This window comes from Oncorhynchus mykiss, chromosome 4, assembly GCF_057628025.1.
Source record: "Oncorhynchus mykiss isolate SJ-2025 chromosome 4, ASM5762802v1, whole genome shotgun sequence".
Taxonomy (NCBI): Eukaryota; Metazoa; Chordata; class Actinopteri; order Salmoniformes; family Salmonidae; genus Oncorhynchus; species Oncorhynchus mykiss.
In genome coordinates this window covers 57,159,811-57,187,500 of record NC_143025.1, presented here as the reverse complement: position 1 = coordinate 57,187,500, position 27,690 = coordinate 57,159,811, and the positions used below count along the sequence as shown (strand labels likewise).

Below are 27,690 nucleotides of genomic sequence, written 5' to 3'. Positions count from 1 at the left end.
ACTGTTGAAGGAGACAAGAACTTCTCAAAAACCTACCTAAAGCTTAAATCCCGGGAAAATTTTCTGTGGACACCAAACACACATCAAAAAGCATCCAGGATTGGTTCAAGAAACAAATGGACTGTTCTGAAATGGCCAGCAAAACTCTATGGCAAGATCTGAAAACAGCAGTTGGTTGAGGGCACTGTTTACTGCTGTTGAAGAGTAGACCAAATTGCCAGTAGAAAGGTGTAGCTAGGTCATGGATAGCAACAAGTAGTGCTTGTTTGCCGTTATTTTGGCCCAAGGCTGTGCTCCCCTCTGGGGTGCACTAATTCCAGGGTGCCAATGGGAGAGGACAGGAAACCAAAAGTTTCTTCATATTTCAACTTATTTGAGAAGAAATAGTGAATTATTTAAGGAAAGTGCAGGGGTGCCAATATAATTTGGCCGCAACTGTATATGCTCAAATAAAAAATATTGAAAAAAATAAAACTCCTTGCGGCCTTACCCAGGTGAAGGCTGGAGGAGGATCCGTGAGAGGATGGCAGAGAGGGTGGGGGTGTGAGTGGGGAGTGGCCCGGAGTTAGGCCAATGGGACTGGGCGAGGAAGAATAGCCTAGGCTGTTGTAGAAGGGCTGGCCAATGGGGGTGAGGCTGCTGCCGCCACGCTTGTACAGGTCAGAGCTTGCCAGTAGGGAGTCCCGGCGAGAGACGCTGCTGCTGGTAGAGCTTGACACTACGGGAGGGAGAGAGAGACGAAGACTGAAATTAGGAGGGGGATTATTTTAATTATTTTAAGAGGGAGTAGAGAAAAATAACAAAGTGGGGGTACAGATTAAAAAACTCAGTGAATTGCCAAGAAAAATTATACTTTTTTTGTGGTGCATGGCATTACATGTTTTGCATGCTTTTTGCATATGTACAATGATTAACCTGAAGCTAGTTCCTTCTCCACTTACCTGATGATCCGAAGCCTCCGAGCGCCGAGCCCAGGCCCACGCCCAGGGAGCCACCGGTGCCACTAAAGCCCAGGGAGGAGGTGGGCGGCGGGGCCTGGGATGTGTGGGAGAACAGGGAGCTGCTCTGGGAGCTGGCCGGCACCGACGCAGTGCCATAGAAGGAGCTGGAGGGCAGGCCCTGGTTCTGGGGCGGGGGCTGCTGTTGCGGCATGGAGCGGTACAGGCCGTTGGGCTGAGGGCCCGACATGTTGTTGCCCGAGCCGGACGCTGAAGCGGCTAAATAGAGGGAGAGAGGGATGAAAAGAGATCAAAACTAGGTCAACACGGCTCAGTGTGGTGCCCATTGGGAGAGGACAGGAGGTGGGTTAGTGCCATAAAACTGTGGGACAGCACCATCAGCATTAGCAATTATTTCACGTCATTGCAAGTGTGTGTCTGGAGATGATAAAATCCTGACAAATTTTCACAAGCACTGTGTTCACACTAAATGTGGCACTCATTCCACTGGCTTCTAAGCCTCCTTTAAAAGACACCATTTCCAACACTGCAACATTATGAAAGCACAGGGCCAGACAACACTAGGTACTCACCAGCCTGCGCTGCGGCCTGAGGGTTGATGAGAAGCGGGGTTTGGACCAGGCGGACAGGCCCTCCCAGACCGCCACGGGCTCCGGAGGCCATCACCAGGGTTCCGTTCTGATCGTAGTAGGCGGCGGGGGCCAGCATCTGGTAACCTGGGTGGGCAGGAGACAGACACACTGAGGGGAAACGCACTTATGAAAACCAGCCAGGTGTGTGATCTACGAGAGGGAGCGTGAGGGCACTGAAGGGGAGCTATCTTATTGCACCATAATCATAAGCAAGAGAAAGGCAGGTTGAAGGAGTATGCACACAAAAGGTATTCCAACAGTATGAATGAATATTCTCAGTCGAAGCAAACAGGCTACCGAAAGTGAATACAGTGGGCGACGTCATCAGAACTCATCCCACAAGTCTCCAGAAAACCTGTTTAGGGACCGAGAGGCACCTTTCATTATAACGGAAGAAACATGTTCCTAGCATGTGAGGAATGTGTTTGCTGGCCTCATAAATGCAAGCCAGTTAGATAATATTTAGAGAATAAAAACGTTTTGGGCTAGTTATTCTAACTTATTTGCAATCCCTTTTATTGCTGCTTGCTAACTTGCTGTCTAGCTTTAGAGGTTAGCTGGCTAGTAAGCTAGAGTAGTTCGCTACTGCCATCAGTAGTTGTGTTATTATCATATTTAGCCTATTCCACCTTTTGTAGAATGCATACTGGAATTTGAATATAGCGTGGGGAAAGGGAATCCGGACACATCGTAAACACATTTCAAATGTAGGTGTAGGAGCATGAGGCTTTGGGAATTCCATGATCAGAACTCTATCAGAATAGATAGAACTGCCTGAACTGTCAAGCCTATACACGGCCTAAGTAGATGCTTAACCAGGCCTGCTCAGTATAGCTTGGTTTGGCAGTGTTAAAAGCCCTTATGTCTGCTCCTAAACTAACGCTACTCTGTGTAGTGTCACCGACCTGGCATACCAGCATAAGCGAGGGCCGGGTTGGCGGCGGCTGCTGCCAGGGAGTCCTGCTGGCTTTGCTGGCCCTGACCAGGGGTGAGGGGGCGTTGGTTGTTCCCGGCACGCATCACCTGGAAAGAGCACCCCAACCTCATTAAAAAAATGACTTCAATGACAAGATCATATCAAACTATTTGTCACATGCGCCAAATACAAGCATTATCCCTTTAAATTCTCCATCATAACTCTGATACTTAAATTCTCCAGTTACCTGCTGTTAGTTGGTGAAATGCTTACCTGTTGCTGTCCCGGCCCTGGTCCCTGATTGGATGCCTGCTGGTTAGCGTTGTGACTGGCAGCCGCAGCCGCCGCCTGTTGCTGGAAGAGGTTGGCAGGGTACACGCCCCAAGGAACACCATAGTACTGGGGGGGAACCACTGTAGGCCCTAAGGGAAGGGAGTCCTCAGTTACTACTACCAAACCTGTGGCATGAACAGTTTGATAAAATTGTTACATTCATTAAAGTAGAAGATTGTTACGTTAGTGTGGATCAAGAAGCTATTAACGGTACACAATGAGTGAATGTAAAATACTTAAGTACTTCAAATATTTTTACTTAAGTATTTTTTTGGAGGGGAGGGGGAGTATTTATATTTGACAACTGTTACTTTACCACATTCCTAAACAATATTATGTACTTTTTGCTCCATTTTCCCTGACACCCAAAAGTACATTACATTTTGAATGCTTAGCAGGACAGGAAAATTATTGTAAATAAAATAGAAAATGTGGCAGTCTGCTTTGCTTAATATAAGGCATTTGAAATTATTTATACTTGTACTTTGATACTTAAGTATATTTAAAACTAAAACTTTTACCCAAGTAAGATTTTACTGGGTGACTTTCACTGGAGTCATTTTGTATGAAGGCATCTTTACTTTTACTCAAGTATAACAATTGGGGACTTTTCCCACCACTGTATGTGTGTGGATTGCTAACCGGCAAGTGTAGCTGCTGCGGCAAGTCCTGCAGCGGTGTAGGGGTCGGCTCCGGGGGGTCCAGCGTTGATGATGTATGGGTTAGGCACGAACGCGGGAGCAAGGCCGGCTGGAGAATACAGTTACCCATGCGTGCATATTGAATAACACATCAAACGGCCGTCAAACTCAAACTAGTATGGCATTCTGTAAATGTTTCACTTACACAAAATTCTAACAATGACTACCAAATCTTGCACAAACATTCTCTAATCCTTTTATGTACGTGTACCGTTTGGAGCCAGGTATATGTATAAATAAATCCACAGTACATACACTGTCTATAGTAATAAAGCTACAACTTACCAAGGTGTTGTTGCTGGGCAGCAGCCAGGGCATACTGTTGCTGCTGGGCAGCAGTGAGCTGCTGGACAGTCAGATGGTTGGACCGCTGGAACAACTGGAAAACACATTCAAGTGTGTAACTTGTTTTACGGCAGTTTCCACTCCTCTCAAGCAGGTTTATCTATGCATTGATAAGAAATCTGGTCCCTTGCTCAACCCACCTGCTGCTGGGAGTTGTAGTCAAACAGGCCGACGGGGGTGCCTGAGGAGTCCACCTGGATCTGGTTGCCAGCGTAGTCGAACTGGAGGGACTCCACACCCTGCTGCTGATCCATGCTACCTATGTTCTGAGTTTCTTGGCTCTGGAAGTCCTCCTGCTGCTGGGGCTTGTTCTGGGCTGGATTCTGGGGCTGCATGGCGTGGTGCTGTGCGTGGTGCTGGTGCTGAGTCATTATCTCCAGCCCGGCCTGGCCGGGACCCATCCTCTCCACCGCCTCAATCGGGGAGGCCTGGCGACTTCCTGGGGTGGGGCTAGAGAAGTACATGTGACAATATGGCCTTAGAGGCTTTGTTCACAACTGTCTCAATGACATTGACTGCCTGAACCAAAAATAAATACATACATCTAATACAGCTTGGAAGTGACTTGAATGTCTTATCTGCATAATTCAATTAAAATAGATTTCATTTTCCAGAGGAAACTACAAGTGCAGTGAAGGATTGGTAAATACATCTTATAATGATTCTTTCATGACCTCCCAAATAACTATTAACAGGGAACTGTACTTGAAGTCTTTGCAGTCTCTGTCCATGCCGTTGAGCAGGCCTCTCCCATTGACATCATTCTCCTCTCCCACTTTCATTTCAGGGCTCTTGTCCTCTTCGAACGGAGACGTCTTGTCTTGCGCGTCGCCCTTCTCCCTCCTGTCCGTGTCAACGTCCACTCCGCCCTGCAAAACCCCCCAAAATTCAGGCTTGTTTCTCCAAAGTGACACAATACTCAATTGGAGACCAACACCAACACTAAGCAATAAGATCATTTGAAGCTTCATTTGAAGTTGTATTCCTGGAATAACTAAACAATTTTTGTATCACTATGGACTGGTTAGGCACAAAACCGACAAGTGCACAACTATGGGGAAACACAGATGAGGTTGGCTTAGATTGTTGACAACATTTAAAGTATATTTCGAATCCAATGTTTATTGAAAACAAAACAACATGCACACATTGTCTCAAATACATCGTTAGCTAGCAAATTTTGGGCCATATTAGCATAAATGTGACCGTCAAAACACCTGAAAACAAGACATGGTATCAAGAACAAGATGGTATCAAAAAACTAGCAGAAACAAGCCACCTACAATTTCCCACTTGTCCTTGTTGCTAGCCATGTGGTCATCCATAATCATAACACAGACTTCTGTCCCATTAAAGCAAGTACATAATTTGTGACAGTCAGCAAACACATCTATTGAGCCTGATGTAGGTATTCTCTTGGTTCTGTGTGGATCGGCGAAAAGGAAAGAGCAAAAGAGACCTTGGCAGAAAGACTTACATAGCCACCGTTCCTGTAGCGGCCATCCATCTTGTCACCGGGGGAGGAGCTCAGGACGTACTCCACCATGCTCACTCCCAGGCCTCCTCCCTCAGAGCGAGGGGACAGCACAGAGCTAGCATCTCCGTTCCCATGGAAACCATGTCCGGGTCGCCGCTGCACCATGATAGGCTGGGACACTGAGTGATCTGCTCATCAGAGGAATGGGGGTGGAGCAAAGAATAGAGACATCAAGGACTGAGACATGATCATAATAGGAAGATAGCGTTGACCAAGCATTCCACAAAAGAAGATTTTGAGTTTCAGCATGTTTCTTGAAAAAGCTATCTGCATGGTCTTGATGGTACCAGTTGAACTGAGTAGTAAATGCAGTACTTTAATTTCAAGCACTAAACTGTAAGGCTATTTGTTAGGCTTGGGCGGTGTACCGGGGTATTTGGAAATAGACATGGGATGGTTTTTCCCCTATCATCAATACCGTTGAAACTATTTATTTGAAAAAAAAAAAGTTTTTTACAATTATTTTATTTAAATCTTTTGAATTTTTTTGCTACTTAAGTAAATACTTGCAGTCAACTCATGGAATACATTAGGAGATAAAGTGGATCGTGTTAATTTCACTGGTCACAATTTTTTATTCTGAAGTTTGCCAGTGGTCCCCAGTCACGTTTTGTTTACGAGCACACAACGATGCAAGACCAGAGTCTTGTGAGTCACTCATGGTTGTGGTGATCTAGTTAGAAGTATGGAATAAAAAAAAAAAAAAATGTACTTAGGCGCACGCATGTTCCTTGTAAAAAAGGTCAGCATAGAGACCTTCAAATGCATATCTGGAACCCTGAGCTGGATATGATTTAACACATAATAATAATAATAAATATTATTATTATTATAATAAACAGTGGCGTAGCACATAAGCCAGCAAGGTATTGAAAATCTACAGACAGTGCAGATTGTAAACAGCGGCACTTGTGTTTAGTGCCGGTATTTCAGGATATCCCGGGACGGCACAAGGTCGGTAATGAAGGTAGGATAAGCTGGATACGGGCCAAGCCTACTATTTATTTATGCATAGGACATTTTGATTTTGGGTTGAATTGGCAATTTTGGTACTGCCCCTGAGTCAGATGAACTCATAGATACCATGTTTATGTCTGTGTCCAGTATGAAGAATGTTATGCAGTTTTGCGAGCCAATGCTAACTAGGGTTAGCACAATGACTTCAAATCTGTGGTTATCTGCTAGCAGATCGACAGACTTCGTCATTGCGGTTCTCTAAAAACCTGAGGGTAAAACAAACAGACCAGCAGAGGCACAGAAAACTACTCACGAGAAGATCCCCAGGCATTCACCCTCCACTCCTCTCCAAGGAGCATCCCTTTCCTTCCATCCTTGGACAATTCATCCGAATCCCACAGTTTCTTTGCTGGCAGCATCTGTAAAGACAAGGCAAAAAGGAAACTTGAACATTCAGGAAGACTTCAATGAAAGATGTAGCACAAAACCTATCCTAAGTTTACGGGGAAGAAACTTGCAATGTGGCAGATCTCAACCTACCTCACCCATGCCCCTGGACTCCAAAGCAAGGGCTTGAAAACCATAGTTCATCTCATCCACAGTGCGAACCTGAGATAGGAACAAATATTTTCCTTTAGACAGTTACAGCACACACACACTTCGACACGGTGAATATGGTATCCTTATTCGTAATAGGCTAGTTTTGGCAAGACCCCCATGAAATGGACAAAAATGAATGGCATCTTATTGGCATTGGGCGAACCATATACACAATTGCAAATACCACTCAAATGGACGGCAGTTGATCAAAAACATATTGCAAGCGCAACATGGCAAATGTCATACTCCAAAAATCCCAAAGGTGGAGAGAGCACTCCACCATAGGATTTCATATGGGAAATGGTCAAAGTCAGGTCCTAAGGGTGACATTTTGAAAATCAATTTCTTTTCACAATTTTAAACCCTCATAAAAACTGTTTGGGACCGATTTTTTTTGCTAAATTATACATATGTAGTAACCGTATGGACAGCTCTTATTTTATTGAGTTTGTCCATTTGCCATATATGATCATAGGAAGTCAGCTTCCGAACCCAAAAGTCAATGAACCATGTCCAAATGGCATATAAGTTAAGCCCTGAATCACCCTAGAAGGTCAACTTGTCATGTTTGATCATAGGAAGTAAGAATTTCTTGTTGATGTTGACTCAGCATGTCCATTTCGTAATGGGAACTCCTTATGGATATTTATTGGCAATGGGCACAGTCAACTTGCAGAAGAGCATGTTCACACTGACAATATAGCATGTGTGTAATGGACACTGTCCAATCGCTCGTTGGTGTTGATTTCAGCCTGTCCATTTGGTGATGGAAAATACCTCATTAAATACATTGGAAATGGACAAATGTAAACTGTCCATTTGCAATGTCTTACAATGGGCATTTATCAACACGAATTGGACATGCTCTAATATACTGCAGAAATGCCCAATTGACTGGCACGTTGAACTCGGGGTGGCCGAGTAGTAGTAGTGATAGTGATTCCTCTCCATCGCTTGTTGGGTGTTGATTTCAGCCAGTCCATTTAGTGATGGTAAATCACTCATTAAAAACATTGGAACTGTACACTGTCCATTTGGATTATAAAAATGTACAATGCCAACATATACTGCCATCAAGTCAGCCATCAGTCAATAAGACATACTGACACCAAACTCACTTTGTCCAACTCTTTTCGAGTTCAGAGCCGGCCCACAATTCATAGCACCTTCTGTTAAAACCATTTAAAACAAAACTTCAAAAAGTAATTTATTTTCGAGCTGTGGGTCCAGTTCTGACATTGTGTGTAGGCCTAGCTGAGTCAACCCCGAATCCGGAGTTTCGGGTAAATACAGTGCCTTGCGAAAGTATTCGGCCCCCTTGAACTTTGCGACCTTTTGCCACATTTCAGGCTTCAAACATAAAGATATAAAACTGTATTTTTTTGTGAAGAATCAACAACAAGTGGGACACAATCATGAAGTGGAACGACAATTATTGGATATTTCAAACTTTTTTAACAAATCAAAAACTGAAAAATTGGTCGTGCAAAATTATTCAGCCCCTTTACTTTCAGTGCAGCAAACTCTCTCCAGAAGTTCAGTGAGGATCTCTGAATGATCCAATGTTGACCTAAATGACTAATGATGATAAATACAATCCACCTGTGTGTAATCAAGTCTCCGTATAAATACACCTGCACTGTGATAGTCTCAGAGGTCCGTTAAAAGCGCAGAGAGCATCATGAAGAACAAGGAACACACCAGGCAGGTCCGAGATACTGTTGTGAAGAAGTTTAAAGCCGGATTTGGATACAAAAAGATTTTCCAAGCTTTAAACATCCCAAGGAGCACTGTGCAAGCGATAATATTGAAATGGAAGGAGTATCAGACCACTGCAAATCTACCAAGACCTGGCCGTCCCTCTAAACTTTCAGCTCATACAAGGAGAAGACTGATCAGAGATGCAGCCAAGAGGCCCATGATCACTCTGGATGAACTGCAGAGATCTACAGCTGAGGTGGGAGACTCTGTCCATAGGACAACAATCAGTCGTATATTGCACAAATCTGGCCTTTATGGAAGAGTGGCAAGAAGAAAGCCCTTTCTTAAAGATATCCATAAAAAGTGTTGTTTAAAGTTTGCCACAAGCCACCTGGGAGACACACCAAACATGTGGAAGAAGGTGCTCTGGTCAGATGAAACCAAAATTGAACTTTTTGGCAACAATGCAAAACGTTATGTTTGGCGTAAAAGCAACACAGCTGAACACACCATCCCCACTGTCAAACATGGTGGTGGCAGCATCATGGTTTGGGCCTGCTTTTCTTCAGCAGGGACAGGGAAGATGGTTAAAATTGATGGGAAGATGGATGGAGCCAAATACAGGACCATTCTGGAAGAAAACCTGATGGAGTCTGCAAAAGACCTGAGACTGGGACGGAGATTTGTCTTCCAACAAGACAATGATCCAAAACATAAAGCAAAATCTACAATGGAATGGTTCAAAAATAAACATATCCAGGTGTTAGAATGGCCAAGTCAAAGTCCAGACCTGAATCCAATCGAGAATCTGTGGAAAGAACTGAAAACTGCTGTTCACAAATGCTCTCCATCCAAACTCACTGAGCTCGAGCTGTTTTGCAAGGAGGAATGGGAAAAAATGTCAGTCTCTCGATGTGCAAAACTGATAGAGACATACCCCAAGCGACTTACAGCTGTAATCGCAGCAAAAGGTGGCGCTACAAAGTATTAACTTAAGGGGGCTGAATAATTTTGCACGCCCAATTTTTCAGTTTTTGATTTGTTAAAAAAGTTTGAAATATCCAATAAATGTCGTTCCACTTCATGATTGTGTCCCACTTGTTGTTGATTCTTCACAAAAAAATACAGTTTTATATCTTTATGTTTGAAGCCTGAAATGTGGCAAAAGGTCGCAAAGTTCAAGGGGGCCGAATACTTTCGCAAGGCACTGTGGGCAATTCGGAGCCCAAGCAGCGACCTTACTTAGTGCTGAAAATTCACTTTTTCCCCAGGCGTTGCTTCGGGGTCCCTGAAAGAGCTATCGGACAGAAACTTTATGGTCGTCTATATGGGCCGAGGCGGTTTCAATGCACCTAGCCGTGTGATTCTGGGATTTTGGAAAATGTGATTAACTCAGAGCATTGAGACCGCCTCCATCTTGTTTCTGGGCTAAAAGTACATTTGGCCAAAACTTTGCTCACCAAGTTGTCTTCAAAGTCTTTTCCGTTTGAGAAAACGGCCATGTCCATTTGCAATATACAGCCTTTTCCGGTACAGCAGAAAAATGTCAAAATACAGAAATGTGTAATGCGGAAACTAAATGACGTAGTGACTATTTGACGACTTCCCAGAATACCGGAGCCTGGGGGACAACCTGAGGCCGTCGGCCTATTTTAATAACTCCCGCGGACGTCTGCAATATGGAGATCCTTAATCAATCATAACATGGAAATGCCACCCATGTCCCTTATGTAGGACAACATAACAAAATTGGAAGAAAGCAAATGGATGCCAACTCCTGTAGCACTTGCAAGGTTCCTATAAAACGTCACACATTGACATTTTATTGGTCAACATGAGTCAACATTAAGAGTCTAAAATAAATTAACCTGTTCATTGAAAAGTAATATAGAAATCACTTACCAGGGTTCTAAGACAAACTTTTTCCACTGGTGCTACCAACTTTCAGTTGATGGCACCAGCACATGATTTGGTCGCACCAACAAGGACATGACCGGTGTCAGTTTTTTTAACCAACGTCAAATTGTTTGTATAAACAAAGTACATTAATATTTAATGGTAAATCTGTATTGATAAACTGGGTAAATCAAGATGAAGCTTAGCCAATTCACAATACCGTAGAATGCATATTCAATACAGGTGTGCATGCATCAAGTTATTTTGCTTGTTTTGGCTGATTTCATGGGGCTACAGATGTTCCCCTTCCTAATGGGACTTATTGTACTGATCAACATTTCTTCATATGAAGCAACCGCATGTTTTATAAAAAATAAATGTGTTTGTCTCATTAAGACCTAATGATGTCACTTCTCTCTCACTGTGAAGGACTTGAGGGATACAAAGTGAATGAATAAAGTTAGTGGCAATGACAATCAGCTTTGAAATCACCATATTTTGAATTATGTATATTATCAAACAAAGTACTAGGGTAATGAATTGATGATGGCTTCAGCTGAAACCAACTACGGTAGGTAAGACTACAAAACTGGAAGCTACTGGTATCTTCTTGCATTGTAAAGTGTTAAAGCCTGTAATGAATCTACTTTTGCAAACAGTTAACAGTTGCAACATTTCTACATGCCGCGTTGCATTATTCAAGCAGGGCTCTGCGCACACAAATAAGGAGCACAATGAAAAATATTTGAGATAAAGCACTGCATAAATAGGTCAAATCTATAACCGTACTTCGTGCTCTATAAAATATTAATAAATGTGAACAAATAAATTGGTTGTGTCATATTGTTACTCTTTAGAGCATAATATACAGTTAGATGATTTGTGAGGAATCTGTAGTTCTTAAGCCTTAATAAAGGCTTCACAAAGCCTCCATAAGATTAAATTCAAATAAAGCGAGAGACGGACTTTCCTTCACATTTTTAATGGTTGGATTTTGGCTACGCTACTTTGAAGCAAGGCAAGGCTCAATATCTGAAGGATTTTTTTATTTTTAATACATGTATTTTTTTTTATCAGTTCAAACAATTATAATGCCTCAATCTCACATTGTAAAGTGGTGGGTGACGTGCTGATAGTCAGCAGTAGCCTATGCACTCAAATGGCGAATGGGAAACACGCTTTAACTACGAGTTGAGAAATAAGCTTTAAAAAAAATAAATGCGATTCCATTGGGATTTGTTATTTGTTGTGCAATGAATGGGCTTCTAGAAGCACATCACTCCCGTACTAGCTTTGAGGATGCTCTCATTCTGTCAAAACAAGTGATAGGCCATCCCCCTCCTCAAACTAGGTTCTATATGCTGTGCGCGTGATAAGATGCATGATGACTAATGAAAACAACGAGGCAAATTATTTCCACTAAATTGTGCAAATTAAACTATAGACCGATAAGCGGTTAACATCCCTAGACACAATAGATGTTATTTTCCCCTTTGTAAGTAATTGACGTTATACCCTGACTAAACCGTTCGCGTTGCAAAATAAGTTTAGGAATATGTTATTCAATTATTGCGCCAACGAGCGTCTGTGTTGCCTAGGGCTAAAATAGAAGTAATTCCTATTTCTGACGCAGATCGCGCTGCAAGTCCTGCCTCTCCCATCTCATTGGTACCCCCGTACCATTTCCTTATTGTCTTTCAATAACCCATGTGGGTATAACCAAACTGTTTTGCCAGTTGTTGTGGTAATACTATGAAAGTGTAGATGCCAATCACCATATAAATTCAAAGATGAAAAAGCCTAGGAGGAGAGATGACTAGAAACGAGTCGGTTGACCGTTTTGTATGTGGATTGTCAGAGTAGAGGACCTTGTGCATTTCTGGTAAAATAACTCAATGTTTATATCCCAGGACAAATTAGCTAGCAAGTGCAAACTAACTAGCTAAATTGCCATACATGTTTAACCTCTCTAGGGTAGGTGGCAGCATTTGGAATTTTGGATGAACTGCATGCCCAAATTAAACAACCTGCTACTCTGGCCCAGAAGATATGATACGGTAGATTTGGATAGACAACACTAAAGTGTCCAAAACTGTTAAAATAGTGTCGGAGTATAACAGAACTGATTTGGCAGGCGAAAACCTGAGAAAAATCCATTCAGTAAGTAGTTTTTTTTGTTGGTTTTGTAGTTTTCCTTTCAATGACATTACAGTATCCATTGACTTAGACCTCAATTTGCAGTTCCTATGCCTTCCACTAGATGTCAACCGTCTTTAGAAATTGTTTCAGGCTTGTATTCTTATGAGGGAGTAAGACCAGTCTGAATGAGTGGACCCTACCGTGTCGCAGAGATTCTTCATGCGCAATCCCGAGAGAGTGCATTTCTTGTTTACCTTTTATATTGACGACGTTATTGTCCGGTTGAAATATTATAGATTAGGCTAAAAACAACCTGAGGGATGAATATAAACATTGTTTGACATGTTTCTATGAACTTTACGGATACAATTTTGATTTTTTGTCTGCCTGTTTTGACTGCGTTTGAGCCTGTGGATTACTAAAGAAAACGAACAAACAAAAACTGAGGTTTTTGGATAGAGACTTTATCAAACAAAAGTAACATTTATTGAGTAAATGAATGTCTTCTGAGTGCCACCATATGAAGATCAAAGGTACGGGATTAATTTCTCTCTATTTCTGAGTTTTGTAACGCTTCTGCTTGGCTGGTTACTGTTTGTAATAATTTGTCAACTGGGTTATGTTCTGGGCTAGGTATGTTCTCACCGAAAAGCATTTTATAAATCTGACACTGGTTGGATTAACAAGAAATTAGGTTTAAAGATGATGTAAAATATGTTTTGTTTTCTGAATTTTTATAATGAGCATTTCTGTATTTGGCGCTCTGCAATCTCACTGGATGTTTGCCAGATGGGACGCTAGCGTCCCACATACCCTATTGGTTCAGAGTTTGTTTTGATATTTTAACCTGCGTGTCTTGATCGCGTTTTGTGGGGGACAAAATAAGTTTGCGCACGCGCAAAGCCGGTTTGGGTTCCGTGTTAGATATAAGCCAAGTCTATACCCTTGTGCGAGATATCACTGACTGAGACCCCCCCCCCCCCCCCCTTTACACACAAACCCAAGTCTGTTGTGTACAAGCTGGGTGTTTCCTGGGAATGGAACCTAAACTTTAAAAAAAACTTGCACTCAAATTTGAAAAAGATTTTAACTAGGATGCAAATTTCAGTCAATTTTTCTGCTGACTAACCTAACCCTGTTAACCGGTAACAGGTCATTTTTAGCAAAGGGTAAAATAATGTGACCAATTGAAAACACTATGCATACATACAAGGAATTTAACATTTTCAGAGGTTAATTGAAACATGCAGTGGAAAGCCAATCATCTCACAGCCAAAATGATTTATTATGGAACATACAACTACTGTAATGAAGCAACAAATGTAAAAAGATAATTTCAAACATTTGCCAATGCAATTCGCAGGAAAATACTTTTCTATACAGTGCCTTCAGAAGGTAATCATTCCCCTTGACTTATTCCACGTGTTACAGACCGAAATCAAAATTGATTCAAGTCGATCTCCCCTCTACACACACAATAACAAAGTGAAAACCTGTTTAGAAATGTTTGCAACTCTACTGAAAATTAAACAAATCTCATTTACATAAGTATTCACACCCCTGAGTTTATATACTGCAGCACCAGTCAAAAGTTCAGACACTTCTTTCTACTCATTCAACGGTATCTTTATTTTAACTATATTTTGTAATTGAGATTCTTCAAAGTAGACACCCTTTGCCTTGATGACAGCATTGCACACACATCGTCTCAACCAGCTTCACCTGGAAGGCATTTCCAACAGTCTTGAAGGAGTTCCCACATATGCTGAGCACCTGTTCGCTGCTTTTCCTTCACTCTGTGGTCTAACTCATCTGAAACCATCTCAAAATGGGTGAAAGTCGGGTGATTGTGGAGGCCAGGTCATATGATGCAGCACTCCGTTACTCTCCTTCTTGGTGAAATAGCCCTTACACAGCCTGGAGGTCTGTTGGGTCATTGTCCTGTTGAAAAACAAATGAAAGTCCTACTAAGCGTAAACCAGGTGGGATGGCGTATCGCTGCAGAATGCTGTGTTAGCCATGCTGGTTAAATGTGCCTTGAATTCTAAATAAATCACAGACAGTGTCACCAGCAAAGCACCCCCACACCTCCTCCATGTTTCACGGTGAGAAACACATATGCAGAGATCATCCGTTCACCTACTCTGCATCAAAGACAGGGCGGTTGGAACCAAAGTGAAAAAAATTGGACTCAAACCAAAGGACAGATTTCCACCGGTTTAATGTCCATTGCTTGCGTTTCTTGGCCCAAGCAAGTTTCTTATTATTGTCCTCTAGTGGTTTCTTTGCAGCAATTTGACCATGAAGGCCAGATTCACAAAGTCTCCTCTGACCCGTTGATGTCGAGATGTGTGTTACTTGAACTCCGAAGCATTTATTTGGCCTGCAATTTCTGAGGATGGTAACTAATGAACTTATCCTCTACAGGAGAGGTAACTCTGGGTCTTCTTTTCCTGTGGCGGTCCTCATGAGAGCCAGTGTCATCATAGCGCTCAATGGTTTTTGCGACTGCACACTTGAAGAAACTTTCAAAGTTCTTGACATTTTCCGGATTGACTGACCATGTCTGAAAGTAAAGGACTGTTGTTTCTCTTTGCTTATTTGAGCTGTTCTTGCCATAATATGGTCTTGGTCATTTACCAAATAGGGCTATATTTTGTATACCACCCATACCATGTCACAACAACTGAGAAAGAAAGAAACATCAAGGCAAAGGGTGGCTACTTTGAAGAATCTCAAATATGTTTTGATTTGTTTAACACTTTTTGGGTTACTGTATGATTCCATGTGTTATTTCATAGTTTTTGATGGCGTCACTATTATTTGACAATGCAGAAAATAGTAAAAATAAAGAAAACCCCTTGAATTAGTAGGTGTCCAAACTTTTGACTTGTAGTGTGTGTTAGAATCACCTTTGGCAGTGATTACGGCTGTGAGTCTTTCTGGGTAAGTCTAAATGCTTTGCACACCTGATTGTACAATATTTGCACATGATTATTTTCAAAATTCTTCAAGCTCTGTCAAATAGGTTGTTGATCATTGCTAGACAACCATTTAAGTATTTCCATAGATTTCCAAGCAGACTTAAGTCAAAACTGCAACTAGGCCACTCAGGAACATTTCCTTTCCTTTTTTCTTGGTAAGCAACTCCAGTGTAGATGTGGCCTTGTGTTTTAGGTTATTGTCCCGCTGAAATGTGAATTAATTTCCCAATGCCTGGTGGAAAGCAGACTGAAGCAGGCTTTTCTCTAGGATTTTGCCTGTGCGTAGCTCCATTCAGTTTCCTTTTTGTTCCTGAAAAACTCTCCAGTCCTTAACGATTACAAGCATACCCATAACATGATGCATCCACCACTATGCTTGGAAATGTAGAGCGTGGTTGTATTGGATTTGCCTCAAAAATAACACTTTGTATTCAGGACAAAAGGTTAACTTCTTGGTGACAGTATTTTCATATCCGGATGAAATGCATGCCCAAATTCAACTGCCTGCTTCTCATCCCCAGAAGATAAGATATGCATATTATTAGTAGATTTGGATAGAAAACACTCTGAAGTTTCTAAAACTGTTTGAATCATGTATGTGAGTATAACAGAACTTATTTAGCAGATACACCCCAAGGACAAACCATTCAGATTTTTTTGGGGGGGTGTCACTCTTTTCAATGGATTTTCATTGGGAATCAAGATTTCCAAGGGACCTTCTTGCAGGTCCTATCGCTTACACTGGATGTCAACAGTCTTTAGAAATTGGTTGAGGTCATTCCTTTGTGTAATGAAGAAGTACGGCCATCTTGAACGAGGGTCACTTGAAGTGTACTGTTAGATAGAGGCACGTGACCAGAAGGCATGCTTCAGGCTGTTTTCTTCCTGTATTGAACACAGATCATCCAGTCTTCAATTTTATTGATTATTTACGTACAAAAAAGCACCTAAAGTTGTGTTTTGGCAAAGTTTACAGGTAACTTTCGAGATATTTTGTAGTCACGTTGAGCAAGTTGGAACCGGTGTTTTTCTGGATCAAACGCGCCAAATAAATGAACATATATCGACGGAATTAATCGAACAAAAGGACCATTTGTGATGTTTATGGGACATATTGGAGTGCCAACAAAAGAAGCTCGTCAAATCTAAGGCATGATTTATATTTTTATTTCTGTGTTTTGCGTCACGCCTGCAGGGTTGAAATATGGTTTCTCTTTGTTTACCGAGGTGCTATCCTCAGATAATAGCATTGTTTGCTTTTGCCGAAAAGCTTCAAAATCTGACATGTTGGCTGGATTCACAACAAGTGTAGCTTTAATTTGCTATCTTGCATGTGTGATTTAACGAAAGTTTGATTTTTATAGTAATTTATTTTAATTTGTCCCTCTACATTTCCCTGGCTTTTGGCCAGGTGGGACACTAGCATCCCACATATCCCAGAGAGGTTAATTAATTGCTTTGCCACTTTTTTTTTTTGCATTATTACTTTAATGCCTTGTTGCAAACAGGATGAATCTTTTGGAAGATTTGTACTTTAGACAGGCTTCCTTCTTTTCACTCTGTCAAATAGGTAAGTATTGTGGAGTAACTACAACGTTGTTGACCCATCCTCATTTTTCTTCTCCTACCATAGCAATTATACTGTTTTAAAGTCACCATGAGCCTCATAGCAAAATCCCTGAGTGGTTTCCTTCCTCTCCGGCAACTGAGTTAGGTAGCACGCATGGATCTCTGTAGTGACTAGGTGTATTGATACACCCTCCAAATTGTAATTATTAACTTCACCATGCTCAAAGGGATATTCAAAGTCTGCTTGTTTATCAACCTACCAACAGATGCCATTCTTTGCAAGGCATTGGAAAACCTCCCTGGTCTTTGTGGTTGAATCTGTTTTTGAACTGTACTGCTCGACTGAGGGTCCTTACAGATTGTTGTATGTCAGGGGTACAGAGATGAGGTAGCCATTAAATAAAGTAATGTTAAACACCATTATTGCACAGATTGAGTCCATTCCACTTGTGAAGCAAATTTACTCTCCTGAAATTATTTAGGCTTGCCATAACAAAAAAGGGTTGAATACTTATTGACAAGACATTGAACCTTTTCATTTTTTTTTGGGGGGGGGGGGGGGGGTCTAAATACACATTTTTAATTTGACAATTGAAACAATTTTAAATTCAGGCTTTAACAAAATGTGGAAAAAGTCAAGGGTGTGAATACTTTGAAGGCACTGTAAATAGCACACCTGATGCAAACAGTTCCATGTGAGATTAAAATTAGAGGGGGAATCTAAAGATGCAACAAAAAGAATAACTAGAATTGTGCCTTTGGCTTCCGGACAACGAAAGAAAGTTGATATGAAAACCAATAGAACAGGAGATAAATGCTGGTTTCAATGGCAAATGAGGGAGTCTTTATAAAATAATTGACTCCATGTTTCTGTCATGGGATTTCGCCTCATCTACTTTGGAGCAAGGTAAGACATGCCTCACAATATGAAATAAAAAACATCCAGGTTTCAAACAATGCATACTCCAATTGCAAGGTGGTTGGTGACACGCTGGTAGCCTACCTACCGTATTCATTGCCTAGGCACTCGAATGGAGCACGGGCTTCAATTAGGAGTTGAGAAATAAAAAAATAGTAGCATTAGAAAGCCGTGGCCATCAAGTGTTAACACACGATTGCATTTACAATTTGCAGCGCAATGACTGGGTTTCTAAGAGCACGTTCCACTCACGCAGCAGCTCTCGCTGTCTGACAGGTGATATTATTCTGCTCAAACTAGGCTCTAAACGCTGTGCATGTGTGATAAATAAGACACAGGATAAAGTAACGAAGATGCACACGTGCCAACTTAATTGCACTAATTTATGCAAATTAACCTGTAGACAAGCATGACCGGTGAAATTTCTGTCATGCTTGGGGCTGAAACGGCATAAGGTCTCTGCGGTGGTAAAGTAGTTTCTAAAACGTCTAAGGTTTGCTTCATTCAAATACTGTACCTTTTTCAAACAGAAAGCAGTTTGGCCCTGGCAAAATGTTCATACCTGGTCAATGTGGTTGCCATCTCCTGTAGGCCAACGGTGCTTGCTAGGGGTGCAACCTCCCAACTGCTCACCAGGTTGCCTCTGGAAGAAGTAGCCAACTGTGGCATCGTCCTGAGAGCGCCCACTCAGTGGAGGCTGTGGGGTGCCTGGGGTGGGGTTGGGGCCCCTATCCATGCCCTGCAGAGGGTGTGGCCCCCCGGGACCCTGCCCTGCTCCCCCTACAGCTGCCAGGGAACCCCCTCCATGAACTCTGATGCCCCCAGCTTCAGGGGCACCGTTTGTGTGCAGCATCCCACCCCGTGTCTCCTGCCAGGCCACGTCATTCATACTTAGGATGCTGCATGGAATGCTCATTCCACGGGGAAGCCTATGGAAGGGGGAAATAATAGAACATGTCAGAGGGTTGCTTTACATTGGTTATGGATAGCACTTGTCAAACATTAGGTTGAGGTTTCTGATATTGAATGTAAGCTTATTGAACCAACCAAACATACACGTATCAACTGTAGCTAGTAAAATAAATATCGATATATACTTTTTTTGGTCCCTAACGTTAAGACAGTTTTCGTTATTTTATTTGTAGCTAGTTAGTTAGCTGAAATTAGTTAGCTGAAATGTCTGCAGAACTGCAGCAGAAGCACTGTCAGCGTCATAAATGAGCATCGTCTCTAGCTAGCAACAGCAACATAATCTTCTCTGGGGACGTTACATGCCCCTTGTTTGATTTAGCTACCTGGCTATCTAGACAATGTATTTATTACACTGCTAACATTAACGTATTTTAAGCTAAATTAGCTATGAAAAGTTAGCTAGCTAACTCCATTACGCTGCGGAAGTGTCCCTAAAGTCCGTGTAATATGCGCTTTGGCCTTCTTAGCCAAACAGCTAAAGTTAACTAACTAACATCAATCGTGAACATACACTACCTACATCACAGACAGAAACCAATGTAACGTTATGGATATAGCTAGCAAAACAATGTTAGATAGATGGATAGCAAGCTAGCCTACCGTTGCTAGCTTACTTAGCTAGCTAACTTGTTAGCGTAGCCTTCGAACAATGAATGTCTGGCTGGAGTGTTCAAGTCGCCGTTGTCGGGTGTGTGTTTTGCTAAATAAATATTACACACTGTATTAGTGTAGAAAGCCGGTGTACCTAGTTAGTAGCTAGCTAACGTTAGCCACATATTGTACATGGTTCGTTAACGTTAGTTTAACTACCTACCGTTAGCTAGTAGTAACGTCATTCAAACACGTTTTACGCGAAATTGATAACATTCGCTAGCTAGCGAACGTTAGCTGGTAATTCGGCGCATAGAGTCTCTAGATTACTAGCTAGCGAACGTTAATGTTGGTGTGTGGTTATTGCTTTCACGAAAATGTTGAATACCACGAGTAGTTATGTACCTAGCTGGCTACTTTAACTAGCTAGCTAAACCAACTCTACAAACTATGTCTACTGTATAGCTTGCAGACTCGGTTAGTTTAGCATGAAACTGACGTCAGAAAAACAGTTAACTACAGTAGCTAGCTACGTCCACGATTTCCCTGTTCATGACAACTGGCTTCATAGTTCAGACCAGTCATTGGTTCAGACTAGCAAAACAACCCTTCGTGAACTACTTAGATAACTAGATCATTAGCTATAATGCCTAGCTACCTGGCTATCACATTTGTTCGTTACAATAACAGTAGACAGAAGCCAAGTTAACTAGCTAACGTTACCAGTTCACTTACAAATCTAGCGTCAACGTTTAATTTGTTTGTTAGCTACTAGCCTAGCTAGCTAGGCAGAGTAAGGGAGGCCCCTTACCTTTTCAGTTTGATAAAATCAGCGCTGTAAAATTACTAGTGCAGTTTAATAAGTGCATACAATGAAGGCACAACTCTTCGTTGTGCACACGCCGTTGAACAGTAAGCAAACCTTGATAACCGAGTGAAACATACAAATGCCGCTTGGTGAGCTGTATTAACAAAACACCATTGCTGGGTAACTAGCTACACTAACAACATGGCCCCCCTCCAAGTTCCAGAGGGGCCTTACCCGCTAAACAAAAGGGGATATACTCAACGACCAAGGCAATAATCCACACTTAAAATAGTGAGAATGCGTAATACATCGCATTATATAAACTTAGATACTCACGCGCTGTCTTTTAGAGTGAAGAGCGATGTTTGTACAAAATGTCAGTGGTTGAAATGTATATTGTTTTGTTTCCGTGGAGATCGGTGTTTTAATGATTAGCTACGATTGAACGTGCAATGAAGGAGTTTGACTATCACGCTAGTGCCCTCCCTGCAGTCTATATGCATGTTGTACATTAGACCTGCGCACTAACATGTCAAACGAGCCAATATTTGCGATTATAATAAAATAGACTATATAATAAAATAGACTATGAAATTACCCACTCATAATTTCTCAATTATTTACATGTAGTATGCATGATTTCTCTGTATCAATTAAAGTCTACTAGGGAGTCAGTCCAGTGTAAAATTTCAATAATGCTGATCAATATTGTTCATGATGTTTAATCAATACGACTAATTCCATAGGTGTAGCAAAAACCAATTAAGACTCAACTTCATATGCTCCTATCTCAATCAATTGTACTTAAATCGCAACAATATGATGTATATGCTAGGCATTTTGGAACGACAACATGATTATTGTGAATGGGAACACATCATGGCACGCGCAGTATGAAACATTACTCTACATGAGCTAATTTCAAATAGTCCTATTGGTTTGAGCAATTTTGCAATATTTCATCATCTTTGTTTCATGTGGAGAGAAGGCAAGTTGTTTCATGGGGTACATAGGCCTGCCCGTGCGTAGGTCCTGGAAAAAACATCGCATTGGGAATTGTTATTTTGTTATTTGATGGCCAGCTGCGACCCACAATTTATTGAAATATAAACATGTTTTTTTGTAGGCCTGGAGCTGGCTCTACATTAGTATAGGCCTTATGTGTTTGTCATATGGATAGTGGCATATAGGCCTATGTCAAATGACTATTCATACATTAAGTTATGTGATTGTGAATGAGGAAACATTTATTGAAAAAAATGTAGGAAATAAGCCAAAGACATTGCCAAATTAGTTCAAATCAAATCAAATCAAATTTTATTTAGTTGATCCCAGGTTGGTATCTGGGCGAGACATGATCCTCGTGGTACACTACCCTCCCCTACCGACAAAGCAGGACTGGGATCCAATCACCTCCTTTTTTCGAAATGATGATATCACCTCGGTAGATACGATTGGATTGCTATATTAGGAAAGCGCCGTGCTCTTTATAAAGCCAGCGCTTCAGTGGTTAGACAGGGATACATATTTGCGAATTATAGAATCGAGCGGCTAAACGCGCTAGCATACCTTCAGGGAAGTTTAACAAGACTCATAGTCAGAATTCGTAGCTAGCTAACACAAAGACAGCTGATACATAATTATTTTCGAATGTCATATTTGTTTAAAAGCTAGAGTCAAGGGAAAGTGGTCTATCAGTGTCAAAAGCAACAAATGGCAGAGATACGAAAAAAGCTGGTCGTCGTCGGTGACGGCGCGTGTGGGAAAACCTGCTTGCTGATTGTATTCAGCAAAGACGAGTTTCCTGAGGTCTATGTGCCAACTGTATTTGATAACTATGTGGCGGACATTGAAGTGGACACCAAGCAAGTCCAACTAGCACTATGGGACACGGCTGGACAGGAGGACTACGACCGCCTTCGCCCGCTGTCCTATCCGGACACCGATGTCATCCTGATGTGCTTTTCCGTGGACAGCCCGGACTCCCTCGAAAACATCCCCGAGAAATGGGTTCCAGAGGTTAAGCACTTTTGTCCCAACGTGCCAATTATTTTAGTCGCCAACAAGAGAGACTTGCGCAACGACGAGATTGTTAGGACCGAGCTGTCCAGAATGAAACAGGAACCCGTGAAAACAGAGGACGGGCGCGCCATGGCCGTGCGCATTAGTGCATATGACTATTTGGAGTGTTCTGCTAAAACAAAGGATGGTATTCGGGAGGTGTTCGACACTGCGACACGTGCAGCTTTACAGAAGAGATCAAAACCCTCCAACGGTTGTGTAAACTGCTGTCTGTTGTTGTGATTGAATAAACGGCTGACGTAAGCGATAAAATAGGCCCACGGCTGCCAACACCATCAAGACCTGTTGTCCTTGTGCTTGAAAAGTAAAAAATAAAAACAACTCTATGCGTGCCTCTCATTAAAGACTTTCTTGCGAGCCAGTAGCATAATGTTCAAATTAAATGATAATCCGATTATGGATCATCATCTGGATCTATTCTGACCAATTTACCTTATTTGACTCGAATATATAATCAAATACAAGTACAACGGACACTGTGATTATAATTTACTGAAGAAATACGTTTGTCAAATATTCAAGATGCTGCCTGAAATTATGCTGTAGTCTTTGAGGATCTTGTTCCAAGTAGCCTACTTGAGTGTGGGGGGCCAAGGCTTGTTGATATGCAACCAGTGTGTTTGGCAATTTATGGAATCTGTGGAGGGAAATATAGGCCTATAGCTGAAAGCGGTGTTCAAAAGGGAAGGGAAAAGCAACGTACAACCTCGAGTTTTAGGCTTTATCCCCTTATATGGTCACATTGCATTATTCATGTGAAAGAGGTTATTGTCCAGTTTTCAAGCCAAGATTCTACTTACTCAAAGTGTTGGAGCCTACATGATTGTTTTGAATTGTAAGCCTTAGACTACATTTTTGGGGGGCCAAGCTGCTCTCAAACTGATCCAAAAGGCTGTCCATCCTGCCTCCAGTGGGGTTTTTTTTTGTTGTAAATTGTTGACATTGCATTAAGATGACAGGGTCTGCAGCACGGTGTAAAGAATGAATGCAATTATTTCACATACTGTATATGGAGTTTCAAAAAGACCCCAATAGTGCAATATCAAATCAAATCAAATCAAAAAGACCCCAATAGTGCAATATGTTTTTATGTCTTCAAGTTTGTGTCACAGTTATTTCTATTGTTTTTAAATAAAGATATGATCATAATGTATAACCTAGTGCCAGTTGAATTCCATATGGTTGGCCTCTGCTGGGGATGTAAACTGTAAATGCACATGGGAAAACCTCATTATTTTACTTTTGTGTATAACTATCTGTCCCATAATTGATAGGGACAGTTTCATAGTGGGTCATCATAGCAAGAATTAACTCCGAAGTCAGGAATTTAAGGTCAATATAGAGATCCCCCCCAAAAATATTTCAACCCTGACCTATGTGTCTCGTATTCCTCAGGGTCACAAAGCAATCAACTTATGTAATGCAATTATAGCTTACTGCTGGCAGCAGCTCACCCACATCATGCATGTTTTCACTTCAGCCTTGTTTAGGATAAATGGCAACACAATTCAGGACAAGACCAACTACCCCTGATGCAGGAAGCGGTTAGGTGGTGTGGAAAGCTATCAAAAGCAAGAGGAGAAATAAAACAGAAAAAAACAATACTGGAAATAGTATTACAGCACAATAAGAGGAAATGAGCTCAAAGGACAGAGCACACAGATAAAGACAGAGCAAACAGGATGACTGGGAGACTGCTTTCCATTACACCCCAACTACATAGAAACGACTGGAAGCACTGGTAAGCCTACTAAATGTGAAGGTGGTCTGCTAGTGGTCAGCTTAGTGGTTTAAGACAATAATGACACAATTCTTGCCACTTCTATTGTGTTGTGTACGTTATTGGTTTAAACTAGGGAGATAAGATAGACAGTTTTTGTTTCTAAAATGGGGATGGTTATGGGATGGTTCTATCAAGAGAACTGTCAGGATATATTACACAATAATTGTAAAACTACAATACATTGTCTAGAAATCATTTTTCAACCACTCCACAAATTTCTTGTTAACAAACTATAGTTTTGGCAAGTCGGTTAGGACACCTATTTTGTACATGACACAAGTAATTTTTCCAACAATTGTTTACAGACAGATTATTTCATTTATAATTCACTGTATCACAATTCCAGTGGGTCAGAAGTTTACATACACTAAGTTGACTGTGCCATTAAACAGCTTGGACAATTCCAGAAAAGGATGTTGTGGCTTTAGAAGCTTCTGATAGGCTAATTGACATCATTTGAGTCAATTGGAGGTGTACCTGTGGATGTATTTCAAGGCCTCCCTTCAAACTCAGTGTCTCTTTGCTTGACATCATTGGAAAATCTAAATAAATCAGCCAATACCTCAGAAAACAAATTGTAGACCTCCACAAGTCTGGTTCATCCTTGGGAGCAATTTACAAACGCCTGAAGTTACCACGTTCATCTGAACAAACAATAGTACGCAAGTATAAATACCATGGGACCATGCAGCCGCCATACCGCTCAGGAAGGAGACGCGTTCTGTGTCCAATAGATGAATGTACTTTGGTCCGAAAAGTGGAAATCAATCCCAGAACAACAGCAATGGACCTTGTGAAGATACTGGAGGAAACAGGTACAAAAGTATCCATATCCACAGTAAAACGAGTCCTATATCGACATAATCTGAAAGGCTGCTCAGCAAGGAAGAAGCCACTGCTCCAAAACCGCCATAAAAAAGCCAGACTATGGTTAGCAACTGCACATGGGGACAAAGATTGTACTTTTTGGAGAAATATCCTCTGGTCTGATGAAACAAAAATAGAACTGTTTGGCTGTAATAACCATCGTTATGTTTGGAGGAAAAAGAGGGAGGCTTGCAAGCCGAAGAACACTATCCCAACCGTGAAGCACGGGGGTGGCAGCATCATGTTGTGGTTGTGCTTTGCCACAGGAGAGACTGGTGCATTTCACAAAATAGATGGCATCATGAGGCAGGAAAATTATGTGGATATATTGAAGCAACATCTCAAGACATCAGTCAGGAAGTTAAAACTTGGTCGCAAATGGGTCTTCCAAATGAACAATGACCCTAAGCATACTTCCAAAGTGGTGGCAAAATGGCTTAAGGACAACAAAGTCAAGGTATTGGAGTGGCCATCACAAAGCCCTGACCTCAATCCTATAGAAAATGTGTGGGTAGAACTGAAAAAGCGTGTGCGAGCAAGGAGGCCTACAAACCTAAAAATGGCACCGGAAGAAATGGCAGTAGTTTAACGGGCGCCCATATTTGTAAACAACAGCTGGTGCTCGAAATCTAAGGAATTCTCTAGATTTGCTCGCCTGAAGTCGAGTATATTGTGATGAATTGCAGGCCACACTACTTGCCTAGAGAGTTTTCAGCTATACTTTTCATGGCTGTTTATTTACCACCACAGACAGATGCTGGCACTAAGACCGCACTCAGTCAGCTGTATAAAGAAATAAGCTCACCCAGAGGCGGCGCTCCTAGTGGCCAGAGACTTTAATGCAGGGAAACTTAAATCAGTTCTACCAAATTTCTATCAACATGTTAAATGTGCAACCAGAGGGAAAAACATTCTAGATCACCTGTACTCCACACACAGAGACGCGTACAAAGCTCTCCCTCGCCCTCCATTTGGTAAATCCGACCACAACTATATTCTCCTGATTCCTGCTTACAAGCAAAAATGAAAGCAGGAAGCACCAGTGACTTGGTCTATAAAAAAGTGGTCAGATAAAGCAGATGCTAAACTACAGGACTGTTTTGCTATCACAGACCTGAACATGTTCCGGGATTCTTCCGATAGCATTGAGGAGTACACCACATCAGTCACTGGCTTTATCAATAAGTGCATCAAGGACGTCATCCTCACAGTGACTGTACGTACATACCCCTACCAGAAGCCATGGATTACAGGCAACATTCGCACTGATCTAAAGGGAAGAGCTGCCGCTTTCAAGGTGCGGGACTCTAACCCGGAAGCTTACAAGAAATCCTGCTATGCCCTGCAACGAACCATCAAACAGGCAAAGCGTCAATACAGGGCTAAGATTGAATCATACTACACCGGCTCTGACACTCGTCTTATGTGGCAGGGCTTGTAAACTACTACAGACTACAAAGAGAAGCACATTCGCAAGCTGCCCAGTGACACGAGCCTACCAGATGAGCTAAATCACTTCAATGTCGCTTTGAGGCAAGCAACACTGAGGCATGCATGAGAGCATCAGCTGTTCCGGACGACTGTGTGATCATGCACTCCATAGCCAACGTGAGTAAGACCTTTAAACAGGTCAAGATACACAAGGCTGCGGGGCCAGACTGATTACCAGGACTTGCGCTCCGGGCATGTGCTGACTAACTGGCAGGTGTTTTCACTGACATTTTTAACATGTCCCTGATTGAGTCTGTAATACCAGCATGTTTCAAGCAGACCACCATAGTCCCTGTGCCCTAGAACACAAAGGCAACCTGCCTAAATGACTACAGACCCGTAGCCATGAAGTGGTTTGAAAGGTTGGTAATGGCTCACATCAACACCATTCTTCCAGAAACCCTAGACCCACTCCAATTTGCATACCGCCCAAACAGACTATTGCACTCCACACTGCCCTTTCCCACCTGGACAAAAAAAAACACTTATGTGACAATGCTATTCATAGACTACAGCTCAGCGTTCAACACCATGGTACCCTCAAAGCTCATCACTAAGCTAAAGATCCTGAGACTAAACACCTCCCTCAACAACTGGATCCTGGACTTCCTGACGGGCCGCCCCCAGGTGGTGAGGGTAGGTAGCAACACATCTGCCATGCTGATTCTCAACACTGGAGCTCCACAGGGGTGTGTGCTCAGTCCCCTCCTGTACTCCCTGTTCACCTACGACTGCATGGCCAGGCATGACTCCAACATCATCATTAAATTTGCAGACGACACAACAGTGCCTGATCACAGACAACGACGAGACAGTCTATAGGGAGGAGGTCAGAGACCTGGCCTGGTAGTGCCAGAAAAACAACCTATCCCTCAACGTAACCAAAACTAAGGAGATGATTGTGGACT

The 27,690-nt window shown here is 42.0% G+C and overlaps 2 protein-coding genes across 51 annotated transcripts in view; one reads left to right on the top strand and one right to left on the bottom strand.

Moving 5' to 3' along the window:
* The window catches only part of LOC110522005 (pumilio homolog 2), a 56,435-nt gene extending 35,358 nt beyond the window's left edge, over positions 1-21,077 (bottom strand). For 4 of the 50 annotated variants that reach the window (XM_021600056.3, XM_021600062.3, XM_090232323.1 and 1 more), the window contains exons 1-14: positions 20,896-21,077; positions 18,751-19,117; positions 6,921-6,989; positions 6,694-6,799; positions 5,364-5,551; positions 4,592-4,755; positions 4,027-4,336; positions 3,827-3,920; positions 3,483-3,590; positions 2,781-2,929; positions 2,497-2,614; positions 1,532-1,675; positions 942-1,217; positions 491-718 (exon numbers count right to left, since the gene is read on the bottom strand). In XM_021600056.3, the coding sequence (XP_021455731.2) occupies positions 491-718; positions 942-1,217; positions 1,532-1,675; positions 2,497-2,614; positions 2,781-2,929; positions 3,483-3,590; positions 3,827-3,920; positions 4,027-4,336; positions 4,592-4,755; positions 5,364-5,551; positions 6,694-6,799; positions 6,921-6,989; positions 18,751-19,104 (2,308 nt within the window). In that variant the 5' untranslated portion in view covers positions 19,105-19,117; positions 20,896-21,077. Of the gene's footprint in view, positions 1-490; positions 719-941; positions 1,218-1,531; positions 1,700-2,496; positions 2,615-2,780; positions 2,930-3,482; positions 3,591-3,826; positions 3,921-4,026; positions 4,337-4,591; positions 4,756-5,363; positions 5,552-6,693; positions 6,800-6,920; positions 6,990-18,750; positions 19,118-19,760; positions 20,296-20,562 lie in introns of those variants that run through there. The other 46 variants (XM_021600057.3, XM_090232350.1, XM_090232332.1 and 43 more) reach the window with 21 other exon arrangements.
* Positions 21,078-22,057: 980 nt separating this feature from the next.
* Positions 22,058-23,794, top strand: LOC110522013 (rho-related GTP-binding protein RhoB). Its single transcript, XM_021600072.3, has one exon. It carries the CDS (start codon positions 22,273-22,275, stop codon positions 22,861-22,863), a length of 591 nt encoding a protein of 196 aa, XP_021455747.1. The 5' UTR covers positions 22,058-22,272; the 3' UTR covers positions 22,864-23,794.
* The last annotated feature ends 3,896 nt before the right edge of the window (positions 23,795-27,690 follow it).